Consider the following 16,057-nt stretch of genomic DNA (forward strand, 5'->3'; position numbering starts at 1 on the left):
AGTAAGAATCATCTGAATTATTGAACATTGTGAATATCTGTTCATTTTCAGTTGCAGTATTTCCAACTGCCCCAGCTTTCTTTGGCCTGGTCTTGAGCTCTGATCCCCATCATCCTATGTAATTTATTCAAAGTATTCAAGTGTCTACAATCTTGGGGGCTGCAATAGAAGCATGTGTGATTAGAAAGAAATTCTTTTGTATCCTATCTCAAGCACTGGGGTTATTTTTTCTTAAACCCCACAGTGCTTGAGAAAGTGTCCCACCTTATGGCTTATTAGTGGACTGAATTTCATGGAGTTTCATATCACAGATTCTGCCTGACCTGCTAAGTATTTCCATCATTTACTACTTTTATTTCAGATTTCTGGCATCTGCCTTTTATTCGCTCTTTGATTGCCTTTTTAAAAGCCCATGTGACATCATGTTACTGTCCCAAAATTGGGCAGCTCCTCATTTGGCCTTGCCGTAAAGGTGACTGAAAATTGCTGAGTGTTGATGTAACTGACCTGCCATGAAATGCTCATGATAATATGTGAACAGATGCATAGTCCATGATATGGTTGTGAATTGAAGAAAGTTAATAGCTCACACTTTAACTTCAGAAAAGCTCCTGTAACATTTATTAATTTATTACAGATGCGGTGACCCACCACTAGTAACTCAATGTAACTGCACTGTGTAATGAATTGACCTGTACGATCGGTATGCAAGACAAGTTTTTCACTGTACCTCGGTACGAGTGACAATAATAAACCAATACCAGTAGTCCCATAAATTACATTACAAACTGAAAACACACTAGCAAAATTTTTTGATAATTCAAATACAAATAAAAATCAAATACCAGTAATGCAAGATTCAGAATGAACTTTCATTTCACAGCTTTCTCATTTGGGACAAATATATTGTTACATTTAATGTACTTTTCATAGAGGCCCAACATTGTGTACCTTGTAATAATAGGAAAGCTTGCCTTGTTTGAGAACAAACTGTCAGTGAAGTTGTTTGGAATGTTATCACACAGAACAGTCCAAATGAGCCAACACCTTTTACTAAACAGCTGTCAACAGCTGTTGATAACAGGAATGGCTTTAATTAGAACAGCATGGCAGGAATATGAGACTGCTGAAGATAAGCTACATAATTTTTTATATACATTTCTTCCTACACTTCCATTTAGGGATGATTAAGGATGCAGATCAAGTACTATACCAACAGTATTCAGAAATCCAGTAGTTTCTCAGCATGCATGATTATATTTAACTTTGATATCTTACATTGAAATAGCCTTGAGTAAATTAGTCACAGATGTTTTGAACTGGTGATAGCAAAGATATTCAGTGATAGCTAACTATTTGGAACGTACCACTGGGTGCATCAAAATGATCAAATGATTGTGTTGTTTTTCTCAGTGTTCATTTGGATGTGAATCTAATATTTATTGCAACATTTAAAAGGAATGTATTTTTTGGCAGGGTTGTAATAGTTGAGGAAACAGATACACTCACCATCAATTTTCTTTAACATAGCTAATATTTCAGAACAGCAGCTTATTACAAATTTTGTTAAGAAAATGTATAGTGCACTCAATGTGAGTAATTTTTCAATATTGGGAACTGGGAAGAATGCTGTGCATTTGAGGGGCATGGAGAAACTTCACCATTACCAAGTTTGTTCTGCTCTGAGCTCAGGCTGTTTATTGATGCACAAAATTAAGAAGCAGTGCTTATGTGTAGGTTGTTTCCTTAGAGGATAACTAACATGTATATTTAAAGGTCACCAGTCTTCCAAAGTTGCTTTGTTTTCAAGAAACTGCATTATGGTGGAGGTATTTTGAAATGCCCATGTGATTTCTAGCCTTATTTTGTTGGCTAGGAAATAAAGCCATTTGAAGATACTTTAGCAAGTGAATGCAAGGTAGTGATGATGTTTACCTCTTTAAATTGTGGCTCAAAGTAATCACAGCTCAGTCAAATTATTGTCTTAAGTTATGGTGAAATTGATTGCTGGTGGTGATGTGGTTCAAATGAGCATTTTTATCTGTTAAACTCAGTTGATAACCAGTGCAAGCTAGTTTCTAAACCTTGTTTTTAGTGGTGTGGAATTTATAATGTACTTGGCAAAATGCTAGTACTACTGTTCTATATCAAGCAATACCAAGGAAAAATGGACAAATCACAGGACTGATTTAAAGGCAGTAATTTGTATACTGATATATAGTCCATGATGTGCCAGTAGATCGAAGGAAATAAATAGCTTACATATTGATTTCAAAAACCTATCATGACATTTATTACAGGTGCAGTGACCCATCATTAGTTCCACAAAATTACATTGCAAGCTGAGGACACACTGACATTTTTGATGAAGCAATTCCCAAATAAAAATCAGTACCAGCTTTGCTAGATTCAGAATACACATATTTCATAGCCCTTTTGTTTTGGACAAATATATTGTTACATTCACTGTTTTCTTTGTAGACAATGGAAAATTTGGACCATTAGAATTTTCTACAGTTTAAATTAAACTTCATCTAGTATAAAAACAAACATTTCAGTTGACCAGAACTGCTATATTTTCGAAAAAGAGGCTCCGTATTGTCGTGTTGCTTGGAGTCTTTAAAGATGGTGATGTCTCCTGATACTCCGGCCTCAAGTTTCCTTCATACATCAGCCAAAAATTCAGATGTGGTTCATCAAGCAAAGTATGTGCCCAACAATGCCTTGAGATGAACTTAAGATATTTTATATATTCATTTTTCAGGAACTGGGCATCACTGGCAAAGCTGACATTTATTGTCTGTCCAAGATTGTCCTTAAATTGAGTGGTTTGCTGGGCCATTTCAGAATAAACCATACTGAACTGGAGTAACATTTAGGCCAGACTAGGTAGGGATGGCAGATTTCCTTTCCTGAAGGACATTAATGAATCAGGCATGTTTTTACAATAATCCAGTAGGTTTTGTGGTAATCTTACTAATCATAGTTGTTTATTTTCCCAAATTGCAAATTATTAACATGGACCTCTGTAATGTTAGCCCAGGCCTCTATATTATTGGCCCATTAATTTAAATAGTGCTCCATGACCACAGTTATCCTTCACAGCAATTTGTGAATAATTGAAATTTTCCAGTTTTCTATCTAATATCAATACACTTGTTTTACTTTCATACTTTTGGATGCTATTTTTAACTCAATGGCATTTACAATTTATATGTCTGCAAGATCCATCTCTTTACCAAGAGACTGAGGAGAACAGAACATGATCTCCCTAATACCAGTTTCTAACCTAGTCATCTGACATGGTCTTTATACAGAGGCACTGAATTTACAGAAGAGTATGAAATTTTAAATATTGCTACTGAAGCACTGTTTGATAATTCCTTTGGAATTAAATAGGAGGATTTCCTCCCTACCCTTTTCTCCCCTAAATTTGATGAATGCACTTCTGACAATTATGCCACTACTGTTTTGACATTGCTGTGGAAACATAGAATATACTTCCAGTTATCAGATTCCATATTTGTCATGAATACAACAGTGGAAGTAACTTAACTAATTTATACCAATACTATAGATGGGCAAGAAAAGCAGCCTTGCAGGTGCCATCCACAACCCATCAGGACAAATAATTTAATATATTTCTCAACCACCTAAACTCAATGGGCGAGAAATTCCATGCATAGGAATACATTACTAAAATAGCTTTGTGCAGAGGAAAAATTACGCCACTTTTTCCCGGGCTGAGGGAGAGTGTTTCCTTAAGCACATATGAGTCATGGGCCTTTGGTGTGATTACCGTTGTCATTGGGAACTGTTGCTATAAATAGTGGGCTATAGCTGGATGACCTTTCACTGGGAATGGCAGGGTGGACGTGGAAGCATACACCCTGCTTTTCTGATTGCTGATTGGATGTAAGAAAATGAGTTGGTCATTATTCATTGTCTTGTTTTCTCCGGAGTTGTGTGCTGGCTCTCTAATCTGAGTATTTAAGTAATAAAGATGCTGCAGCATTTGGCCTGCAGTTTGGGAAGACTGGCTCAAAACCATTTGATTATTTTATTGAAATTGACTTAATATTGGCAGTAGCCCAAGTGAAGCCTATCATTTTCAAACTGTAACTCTTGAAGCTTCAATGAGAAAATCATTTTTTTAATCATGTGGTTCTTTTTCTTAGCTAGTATAAAATGGTGAGAGAAGGAAGAAAAGGATAGATAATAGATTATTCAAGGTATTGCCCTTACACATGACCTGCCAAATCTCCATCTCCCACTTGATAGGAGGTACCGCCTGTGCTACTTAAAGGGGAAGGAAGCAGTTTCCTTCCTTTTGAACCAATATTAAAATGTTGTCATCATTAATAAATATTTATCTAATGTATGTTGTGAATTGAATCTAAAATACCTCATTAAGATGACAACATTCCACTTATTATTTATCTTTTCTCATTTTAAAACCTCATTGTTTACTTAATGACCTGACACATGGGACACTCATGTCACCCAACGTAGTCTAAAACTATCTGCTTTAATACAACATGTTTGTAGATTTGTTTTAATGTGTAAGAAAAAAATATTGGAGAAAACAACTTAATGGAGTTAATCAAATTTTAATTTGGTTGAACTTAGCCTCTGTTATTGGAACCGTGTTTATGAGATTAAAATTATTCTTTCCTTCTGCAGAATGAGGGAAGAAAAAGATTTTATTTTACATAATAGTTGGCTTGTGAGAAGAATAAAGTTCTCAACTATAAATAATATCAACCACACTTCTCATTGCATAATTGGCTTTAACAAAAGCGGTCTTTAAAATAAAACTCTTTGGTTTTATAGAGTTCAAGGTTGGGTTACCATGCAGTAAGTTAACCTCCAGATACACACTTGTACTTAGTGGGTGGTCAGTGAATTTCCGCTAATAATTGGTCTGTAACACAATGTGTTCATAAGGATTTTGTCAAATGCTAGCAATTAATACCACTCAGCTCTGCATGTAAAAAAACGGAAATTGTATTCAATGAAAAACAGTGATTACATTAATGATTTGTCACGAAAATGAATTGGTCAGTTTCTTTCATTTCTGTTTCTAACCTTTGCTGTTCAAGTGACCTCTTTGACTTTTGCACAACATTCACAGTGGTTGGTCACAATCCTCTACATAGTCCTTGTCCCTATCATCCAATTCCTTTCCTCCCATTCCCTCCCTCACATTTCGGCCCTGAGAACAACCACATGCTCTGTCTTTGAACAATGCTTTCTTAGCGATGGGCTGCTTCAGAGTGTAGGGCAGCTGATGGCAGTAGTCCTGGGTGGGTGAACACTGTGACAGGCTGTAGGGGTGCTGCTGTAGGTGTCAGGGCAGGGGAGAGAGGCCAACAGAGGAAGGACCAGCCTACGGTAGGGAGGGCCTTCCTCTCCTTAACTCACCGCCTTTCCTCTTGGACCCTTTCCCCTTGATTTAGGTAGCCAGTTAGCTGTTGAGTGGAAAGGCCTTTCTCTGAGCAAGAGGCTGCTATGTTGTCCACATCACTTGCACAATGACCATGACATTGACCACTGCCTAATAAGCTCTGTTTTATTCATCAGGCTCATCCCCAGAACAATGGTGGCAACAGAAACATTGCTGCAATACAATCTATGTTGGAGGTCACAAAGATCCTATGAAGAAAGTGCCTCTCAGATAACCCTAACAGACAATTTGATGACCACCATAACTTGCACCCGATACTACATTTAAGAGACATTTAGTCAGGCACTAATAGGCAAGGGTATAGAAGGATATGGGCCTTGTGAGGGTAAATGGGTTTCATTTAGATGGGCAAAAAGGTTATACGATGTGGTGAGCCAAAGGGTCCATTTCTGTGCTGTATACTTCCATAATTTAATAACCAGGAACTAGTTACAAGGCATTTTTGGTTTGGAAGCTCTGCCTTGTCTTAAAGGAGAAGGAACTGCTCAACAGGCTCCTGAGAATCCAACATAAAATCCAGGAACACAGGCTGTGTGGAAAGAATGGGTGGAGCTCCAGCAGTTTGCTGAGAATCCTGGTGCGCGCAGATTTTTCTGCACTGCCTGACCCATCAAGACCATTTATTTGAACGACTGCTTGCTTGTTTCTATTTCTTTCTTGCTACATTGATTGCAGCCAATGTATCTCCAGCAGTAGCTTCTGATCCCCATCCTTGACTTCTTCCACTTCTTGCCAAAGATGAGCTATGCAACCTAATCACACTTCTAGGCCTTGACCCACAGCCTTGTATATAGCATGTGCACATACTTATAAACACATTGAACGTTTCTGCTTTTAACATACTTTCAGTTAGTGAGTTCCAGATTCTCACCACTGTGTTTAAAACAAAAACCTCTTCAACTGACCTCTAAGCCTTTTACCCAGTACTTCAAAGCAATGTCTCTGGTTATTGACCTCTTTACCAAGGAAAATATGTCCATCTTATTTAACTAAGCTTCTTTATAACTTTATGTATTTTAATTAAATCTCCCCAAAGAAACCAAACCCATTCCTCTTCATAAATTTCCTCTATATTTTTTGTACCCTCTCCAGTTCAATTATATCCTCAACTTAATGGTCTGCTTTTTCCAGCATTTTAAAGGAAGTGGGTGCAGAGAAAGTAGACGCTTTGGTTACAATCTACCAGGACCACAAATGTAATACCATCATTCAAAAGAAAGCAGGAAACAGTTTTCCAGCTGACCAAACATCCATCATTGGAAAAATGCTGGAATCCATCCATAGCTGGACAATTAGGAAATCATAAGACAATCAAGCAGAGTCAACATGATTTTCTGAAAGTGATGTAACAAATAGGGCTTATGTTAGGGGACCAAGCAGATATATTGTATTCAAATTTCTATAAAACATTTGATAAGGTGCCATGTGAAAGGTCACTGCAAAGAAAAAAGTGCACTGGGTTGGGGATAATATATTGGCTTAGAGACTGCTGAACACTCTATCTAACTAGTGGGATGCCGCCTGGATCATTCTCAACTAGGGTCTCAACTATTTATAATCTACAGTGATGATTTGGCTGAAGGGACTGAGTATACTGTAGCCACATTTGCTGATGACATAAAAACAGGTGGGTTAGCAAGTTTTGAGGAAGGTACAAAGAGCCAGCAAAAGGATAAAGTTAAGTTAAATGATGGTCAAACATTTGGCTGATAGAGTATAATGTGAGAAAATGTGAGGTTATCCATTTCAATTAAAAGAATGAAAAAGCAAATTGTTGTTTAAATTAAGTGAGACTATAAAATATTCTGGTATAAAGGGAACTAGTGCCATAGTAGATGAAACACAAAATATTAGCAGAGACACAAGAAGTTCTGCAGATGCTGGAATCTGGAGCAACACATTTTTTTAAAACTTTTTTCGTGGAGTGGCAGGTGAGGACAAGTGGAACCCTGTCCCTGTTATGTCGGGGAGGGGGGGCAAAATATTATGATGCAAGTACAGCAAGTAATTAGGAAGTTTAATGGAATGCTGGCCATTTTGCAATTGGTCTGGAGTATAAAATAGGGAAATTTTAAGGCAATTTTCCAGAATGTTGTTGAACTGCCCTGAAGTACTGAAAAAATGTTTTTGTCTCTGTATTTAAGGAAGGATGTGGTTACATTGGAGGAAATACAGAGGAGGTTCACTGGGATGAGGGGGTCAATGTATGACGAAAGCTGTGCTTGTTGGAGATGAAGATGAGGGGGGGAATGAAGGCTGTGAATCTTTTGAATTCTCTGCCCTGGGGAAGCAGTGGAGCTGGGGCCATTAAATATATTAAAGAAAGACACCGACAGATATTTAAAAACAAGTCAAGGGGTATAGAGAGAGAGTAGGGAAGGTAGTTTTGAGGTCAAGATTGGATCAGCCATAATTTTATTGGATGGGGGAACAGGTTTGATGGGCCAACTGGCCTACTCCTGATCCTGTTTCTTATATTCTTATGTTCTTACTATAATGCATGAACCTAAACAGAACACAGTACTTAGCTGTGGCTTAGCACATATTTTATGTAGTTCTATAACCCCTCAGTTCTTCTATTTCATGCCTTAACAGATGAAGCACCTGTTGTATTACCTTCTGTGATATGTGGGCATGCGCTCTGCTGTTTCTGTATTGCCCTGCCACTCTGGGTATCCTACCTTTTTTATGTATTCCCTTGCCTTGTTTGGCTTCTCAAATCATGTTACTTCACATTTTGGTGGATCAAATTCCATTTGCCATTTTCTGCCTACCTGATGTCCTTCTACAGTTTACAACTTGCTCACAATAAAACATTGGCCAAATCTTGCAATATCTGTATTTTTAGAATTATGTTCCCTGCGTTTAGGTCTGTATCATTGCTGTGTTTTGCAAGATTGCAAGTAGCCTTCCAGTCATTAAACATCCGTTGACCATCACCCTTTGTCTTCTGCAACTAAGCCAAACTTCAAATCAAATTGTCACTTTCCCCTGGATCACATGTAGGATTTGTCAAAAGACTTCCTGAAATTCATGTGGCCAACATCAAGTATTCTAACCTCATCAACCCACTTTGCTTCCTCAAAAAATACAATCAATTCAGTCAAACACAACACTCATTTGACAAATCCATGTTTACCATTTTTGATCAGTGTGAGCTGTTATCAATGATGTTCGAAAATGCCCTTCAGAATTTTCAATGGGGCTACATGGCCTATGATTACTTTTTCTCCCTTTTTAGACAGTAGTGCAATGTTAGCCATCCAGAGCAATTCACTTGTCACTAGAGCAGATTCGAAAATGATAATAGACTTTCTCTTATTTCATTCTTTGTTTCAACACTTTTCTTAAAACGTTCTTATTCCAATTTTTATTAAATGACCCAGAAACACTGCTTGCAGTCAAGCTGCAGAGCAAAATTTTAGAACAGGTCTGAAAATTATCATGTACTTTCTTTTTGCATTCCACATTTGGAAGGTTAAACATTAATAGGCTATTGCTTCATGTGCATTTTTCATAAGGTCACTCACACAAACACTACTGGCAAGATTGGCAATCATAGTGTTTTTAATGCCTGACTCTAAAACACCATGGGCTGGATTTCACTGCCTACTTACTGCCAGGGGTTCTGAACAGAACTGCTGTCATTTAGTCATTTAGACAATAGTTAGTCCTGAACTTCCATACTAACGCTGTCAAAACATGGAAGTCCTGGACTTTCTGACAGGTTCTGTAGGCTGAATCTGTCGGTTCGTTCTGGTGTCAGAATGCCGATTGGATTCCAAAAGCAGATCCCAGTCTTGGTAAGATTCGTCACTAATATACTGGGGAATTGTCTGTCATTTCACTGGCCACAGTGTTCAATGGGGTGTGTAGGTTTGGATTAAGAGACAAAAGGGGAAGGTAAGTTCCTTTTTTAAACAAAATAGTATTTTTTAATTATTTATAGTTGCTTTCAGGTGCTTTCATGTTATTTTTCTTTAGTTAAAAAGCACATGTTTTTAAATTAGTTACTTCAAGTTTAATTGCTGTGAAATGTTTCTGAACTGGTGTTTTGGAGGAAGGCCTCCTCATTGTGTTGCTGGAGACATTGTTGCCACTTGGCCACACTATTGGACTCCAGGATGCTTTGGGCTGGAGGGATTATCGCTTGTGTATGGACCAAGTAAGGAGGAACATGGCAGTTCAGGGACTGTCATTCTAGCTAGGCATCCAGACAAGATCTGGCCTCTTAGATTTTCTGTCTCAGAGATGCCTGGACGAAATCATAAGATTTGGTGAAGTATGTTTTCACTCTAGACCACTGGTAGTTTTGTACAAGTTGTGAACAGTACTTGATTAAACTGTTTATCCCCTTTTGATGTTCATTGGCTTAAACAAGCCTGATGGCAGCATGTTAAACAATTCAGTCTCACTGATGTCATTCAACCCATGGGTATAAGTGTAGGGGTAAGTGGTCAAGCAGCTGATTTATCTCTGATAACAAAATAAAATCTGCATTATTTTTAGCATGAAATGGTGAAATAGAAGAGATATTGTGGCAAGAGCAGGATAACGGAGGACTTTGTCTCCCAGACATCTAGTGCCAGGCCCATTTTGTCACGTACTTCATTGAGGGACTGAACAATGACTTGGAGCTCCATGTCTGCAGATACACAAGTGTTGTCTGCATACTGCAATTCAATGACTGAGGCTGGAGTGACTTTGGTTCTGCAGTGGAGGCAACAAAGGTTGAATAGTTTCCCATTCATCCTGAAAATTAACTCTACTCCAGCGAGGAGTTTGTTGGAGGTAAAGGATTGAGAGGAGGGTTTGAGCGATGACACAGTCCTGCTTGACGCCTGTCTGCACTGCCATTTGATCTGTGGTGAACCCATTGGTTGGTATCATTTGTATGCATCATTTATAAAATTATAACAACTTTCTGAGAACAGTTAAATTTAGGATAACTCTTAAGTAGATGGGCAGAGAGTACAAAATGACTTTATACCAGTGTATTGTGTAATGTCCTGGCATCATTGTCAAAACTGAAAGTGTGCAATATGTTGCAATCCCTCCTCCTTAGAACAAACAGATCAGGGTTGAATGCAAACTGCTGGGCATCCACCCTGCTCGAAAGCTGCACTATAGTTACTGTTCTATATTAAAACTAAGACAGAAAAACAAAATAGTGAGCTTGTCTACTAATTAACTTGATAGCTATGTCTAAATTAAACATGTTGATTGCAAAAGATGGTCAGCATTAAGGTTTTAAATGTCATTTTTAATCACTTTTCTGTGTGCTTTCAAATCCTGACAGATCTGGTATAATTCAGTGCTCTACTCTACAGTAAACAGAAAGCACAATCATACAACTACATTACTGTGACCCTTATGAGCTTGCAGGCATTTTTATTGGCCCTGTTTCAGCTTTTCTGGCATGTGCTGCATGCTAAGTGTAAGAGTTAAGGGGTGGTGGGGGAGGAGGAGGGGAGCCAGGTTGCTACAGGAGCTTGTCATATTGAGGAATAATGAGCCTACTGGAAGATGACTGGCTCTGTTTGTAATAAATTTGCTATTCTACGCCTCTTGGTGTGATTTTGTCAGATTAAGAACTCCACTGATTTGCAGAAACCACCACTGGTTTTTGTTCTGTGTTTACTTTCTGTACCAAACCCAAGGTGAGTGGCTTGAGCCTAATCACCTGGCTTTTGTTACACCTTCCTTCCCATCCCCCTGCCCCACAGGGGACAGTTTAAGCTGTGCTGCCATTGCACGTTGTTTCCAAATCAATTCATGATGCAGCTGTTTCTGTAGCTTGAGATGCCTGAAATGATGCCTCAAGGGAGAACACACTGTAAAAACAGCCATGGCTGAATTGGTGAATGGCAGTTCATTTTGCATGTTGGCTGCCTTAATATTACAACTACCTATCTTTATATCGATAAGAAGTTGGACTTAGAAAATTTCTTACCTAGCGTTTAATACAGTCTCCTCTAGAAGTCAGCAATCCATCAAGTAGCAGTTATAATTTCAACTGTTAAAGGATAATAATCTTATTTATATAAAAAATGTAAATATGTTAAATCAATTTTTGATTTTCAATTCAATATCTTTTTTTTAAGGAAAGCAAGACATTTAATTGTTGTGTTTGATATGAAGTTTGAAGAATGGAGTAAAGATAAAATGTTTTGAACATTTATGGAATTGCTACAAAACCGGAATAAAGCAAAAATATTATGAATGCTCAATAGACCATCAGCATCTGAAAAGGCTGCGGCAGATTTCAAATGGCAGTCAACAGGACATGAGAAATAAATGCAGAAGGAGGCCTTTTGGCCCTTCATGTCTACCTTGCCATTCATTAAGATAATAACTGATCTTATACCTCAGCTTCACTATCCTGCTCCAACCCCATATCCTTTGATTCACTTGATATTTAAATATCTATCAATCTCAGTTATGAATATACTTGCAAGAGAATTCCAAAGATTGACCACCCTCTGGGCAATGAAATTTCTGCTCATCTCAATCCTGCGTGACTGATTCCTTATTTTGATACCAGGTTCTAGACATCCCACTCATGGGAAACATCCTTCTACATCTATTCTGTCCAGACATGTAAGGATGCTATACCTCTCTTTCTTCTGAACTTGAGAGCATAGGCTTAGTCTACTCAATCTCTCCTCATACAGCAAACCCACCATCCCGGCAATTAGTCTGATGAACCTTCCCTGCACCCCCTCTATTGCAATGATACCCTCCTTTAGTTAGGGAAACCAGACTGATGTATCCTCACCTGAGCCTATAAACTGGGAGAAAGCTATTTCCATTTTTATACTCAAATTTTCTTGTGCTCTTTTCCTTCCTAATTGCTTGCTGTACCTGCATACTGACTTTCAGTGATTTGTATACCCAGGTCCGGTAGTGTAGCGGTTAGCGTAACGCTATTACAGCGCCAGTGACCCAGGTTCGATTCCCGCCACTGTCTGTGAGGAATTTGTATGTTCTCCCCGTTTCTGCGTGGGTTTCCTCCGGGTGCTCCGGTTTCCTCCCACATTCCAAAGACGTACAGGTTAGGAAGTTGTGAACATGTTATGTTGGCGCCCGAAACGTGGCACCACTTGCGGGCTGCCCCCAGAACACTCTATGCAAAAGATGCATTTCACTGTGTGTTTCAATGTACACATGATTAATAAAGATATCTTTTCTTATCTGAACTCCAACACCTTTCAGTCTCTCACCTGTAAGAGACCCATATTAACTTCAACTAATCTTTTCATCTTTACATATCTATAGAAGCTTTTCCTGTCTTTTTATTTAAAAATTATTCTACTTGCATTTTTGATCGAGATTTGATTTTTACATGTGACGTGAAAAGTGATCTACCATCAGTATTTTGGGGAAAAAAAGGTACTAAATGCAGGTTATTCCCTGGAGATGAGATGAGTGTTTTGCTGCAATCCAGGCCATAGACACTAATGTTATTAATTTAAAAAAAACAAATTTGCTGATGGAAAGCTTTGAAAATTTAACTGCTTTCAATTTGGCTCCACATGGAGAGCATGTTGTAATTAACCTAGAAGAACAATCAGCAGTGTATGTTGTTTTAAGTTTTGAATTTATTAATATATGCAAATGAATAGAACAATGGTTCAGATGTTTGAAAATCGCAGCAGGAAGCAATTAAAGAGGCGCTAACCAGCTGCTTATCTCAATACACGTGGCCTCTTAATAAAGGATTCCGCTTTGGACGTAAATTGCTCAGATGGAAGAGTGGCTGATTCACAAAGCGTAGCATTTCTTAAAAATATCTCCTGTGTGTTAATAGGAGTCAAATATACCTTGTTAGTTAATTCTAGTCAAACTGCATTTTTTAATCTGGCAACTAAGTAATAACTCTTGTTCAGTTTTGCTCCTATTAATCTTGATGGATAGTTTAAAATACAAGTCACAGCTTTCGTGGATAAGACCATCACCTGATGTGACACTCGCAACTCAGGCCAAGCATGTCCCATGTTTGGTTTCTATCAGTGCTGCTGAAGCTTCAACCATTTGCTCCCACTACCCACGAATCACCATCCATGCAACCACCTTCCCCCACCCCCAGGCCTGCAATCTACCCAGGATTTCCCATCACCTCCCTCTGCCTGGGTCAGAACCATTGTAGAAAAGATCATTCCATGGATGTGTGGTATAAACTTGAATTGTGCTCATTGGGGAAGTTATCTGGGTTTTCTAACCCTGCCAGCCATTGTCAAGCTTTTACCACAAAGAGTTGTGCAGCAAATCAGAGGAAGGGTTACAGTGGGCTAGAGATTCACCAGCTTTGTGAACTGCACAATGGCACACTCAGTGGAGCTGTCTCCCCACAGCTCCAGTTATCCAGGTCTTATCCTGACTTCTGGTGTCGTCTTTGTGGAGTTTGCACATTCCCCCTTTGATTGTGTGGGTTTTCTCTGGGTGCACCGATTTCTTCCCACATCCCAAAGATGTGCAGGCTTGTAGATGAATTGGTTACTGTAAATTGTCCCTAGTGTATAGATGAGTGGTAGAATCTGGGGAGATTTAATGGGAATGTGGGAAGAATCAATTTGGTTAGGGTAGAAATAGTGTAAATGTGTGCTTGGTGGTCGGCGTGGACTCAGTGGGTTGAAGGACGTGTTCATGCTGTATGACCAATTGACTCTAATACTTTGGTCTAAATTCAATAGAGGTAAAGAATGAAGGGTTGAGTTTAGTTGAAAACTGTGTAAGTCTACTTAGGAAAAGAAGTTAAGGGATAAAGTGCAAATTCTGATGTTTGCTGGTGCTAATAAGAGTACTTTGATACCTGGCATGGTGGCAGGTATCACTGGTGTTTACATTTTTTTCTCCATAAGGGCAAAGTGCTACTGGCTCAGGATTCTGTTTCTGAATTCAAACTGTTTTAATACTTCTACCAGGATATTGACTTCTACATAGCATGAGAATCGATATGGCTCTGAAATATTCGGTTCAGCACATTTTGTTGCTAAAGCCTGGATTAAGTCATGTTTCAGCAGAATTCCTTGAAAGGAAGGATGATGGATGTTTCAGCACAAGGTGTGTTCAACCCAACATGAGTTTCCTTGATATTCTTCTAGCAGTTTCAAGAACATGATGCTGGATGCTACCTGCTTTGGCAGTCTCTATTGTTTTGAAGTGCACTTTTGGAAATGCTAATTGAATTGAGAATGGATGACAGCTTGCTCAACAAAATCAGAGAAAAATGCATGTCACCCAGCTCACTATTTGGACACTATGCTTCAGTTATTTAACTTCACTTTTTATGTGATATGGGCATTGCTGGTGGTGATGAGCCATCTTCCTGAACTACTGCGGTTCTTCTGGTGAAAGTGACTTGCACAGTGTTGTTGGATAAAGCGATCTGGAGTCAAGACTAAGCAAGTATGAGGAATAGCTGAATATTTCCAGATCAGCATGGTGTGTGACTTGGAGAAGAATCCATGGGTATTACTCATCGCAGGGTGTTTTAAATACATTGAGGGTTTCTGCCCGCACCATCCTTTTAGACAATGAGTTCTAGACTATTACACACTCATTTAATAAGCGCATGGTATGAAGTAACTGTTATAAATACTTTTTCTTATAAAAAGCCTTACATTTTCATCACTTTTTTATATGTTATACAGTTGGTTGAAATATTCAGGCACTAGGTAGAATGATAAATGCATGAGTGTAATTTTATTTGTACAAATTATGATAAAAATGTATTGGTATGAAACAATATTAAAATAATTCAGATTTGTTAGATATTTTAATCAGGAAATGGTAAACGTAGTGCTGGATTCAGCAGCGCATTTATGTCAAGGACATAATTAACATTACACATAGAGATTAAGTGGTTCAAAAATATCTAATTAGTCAATTATTAGCATCATATTATGCAACAAAAATCAGTGTGGTACAATTCTCTGCAAAGATATACAGTGCTGAGTTTGAGTGGTGAAGTGGACTTTTAAAATACGTTGCAAACACCTGATGGCAAAGAATATGTTAAGTGCTGGTTGTTCTCTGAATTAGAATGAAAAGTCTGTTTGGCGTCCAAGGTGAAAAGCTGCATCACTACCTTTTGCAAGCTTGTTTACTACCTGTGTGTACAGTGCTGGCTGCTAAAATAGGCCTACTGTAGCAATGTCAGAAGTAGTTTTTAAATGGAACCTGTGCATCAAGAATATTTCATGTCAATATTACAGCAATCAGTATCATGTGCAGTTTTATAATATTTTGACACTGGGTGATGTAGAGATAGTTCGAAAAAAATTTAATGCACTGCATTTCTTTTAGATAATTTGCTTTCTTTCTCTTTTGAGTCTTCCCTGTTAGTAGACCAATTACAGCCAAGGGCATTCACTGAAGATCTGTCCCCAGGCCACTATTAATGCCAATTCAGCATCATGCATTTGGCAACATGAAAGAGTAATTATTGATGGCCTATTCTTTCATTTGCCCTTTCCTCTAAATGTGCAAGTGCCAGCTGCCTCCTGTGATAACAGGATTGAACTCAAAAAAATTTCACTCTGGGGAATGACCATTGCTGACTGTACACCACACTGGGTTGTTGTGTCA

General features: G+C 38.4%; 1 protein-coding gene across 6 annotated transcripts in view; it reads left to right on the plus strand.

Moving 5' to 3' along the window:
• Positions 1–16,057, plus strand: part of setbp1 (SET binding protein 1) — a 228,984-nt gene that overhangs the window by 154,739 nt on the left and 58,188 nt on the right. Inside the window, exon 1 of one of the 6 annotated variants that reach the window (XM_052010187.1) lies at positions 9,116–9,270. The exons of the other annotated variants lie outside the window; for them this stretch is intronic. Within the exon in view, the coding sequence (XP_051866147.1) occupies positions 9,235–9,270 (36 nt within the window). The 5' untranslated portion in view covers positions 9,116–9,234. Of the gene's footprint in view, positions 1–9,115; positions 9,271–16,057 lie in introns of those variants that run through there. 6 annotated transcript variants of the gene reach the window in all.

The sequence above is a fragment of the Pristis pectinata genome, chromosome 2 (genome assembly GCF_009764475.1).
Source record: "Pristis pectinata isolate sPriPec2 chromosome 2, sPriPec2.1.pri, whole genome shotgun sequence".
In the NCBI taxonomy this organism is placed as follows: domain Eukaryota; kingdom Metazoa; phylum Chordata; class Chondrichthyes; order Rhinopristiformes; family Pristidae; genus Pristis; species Pristis pectinata.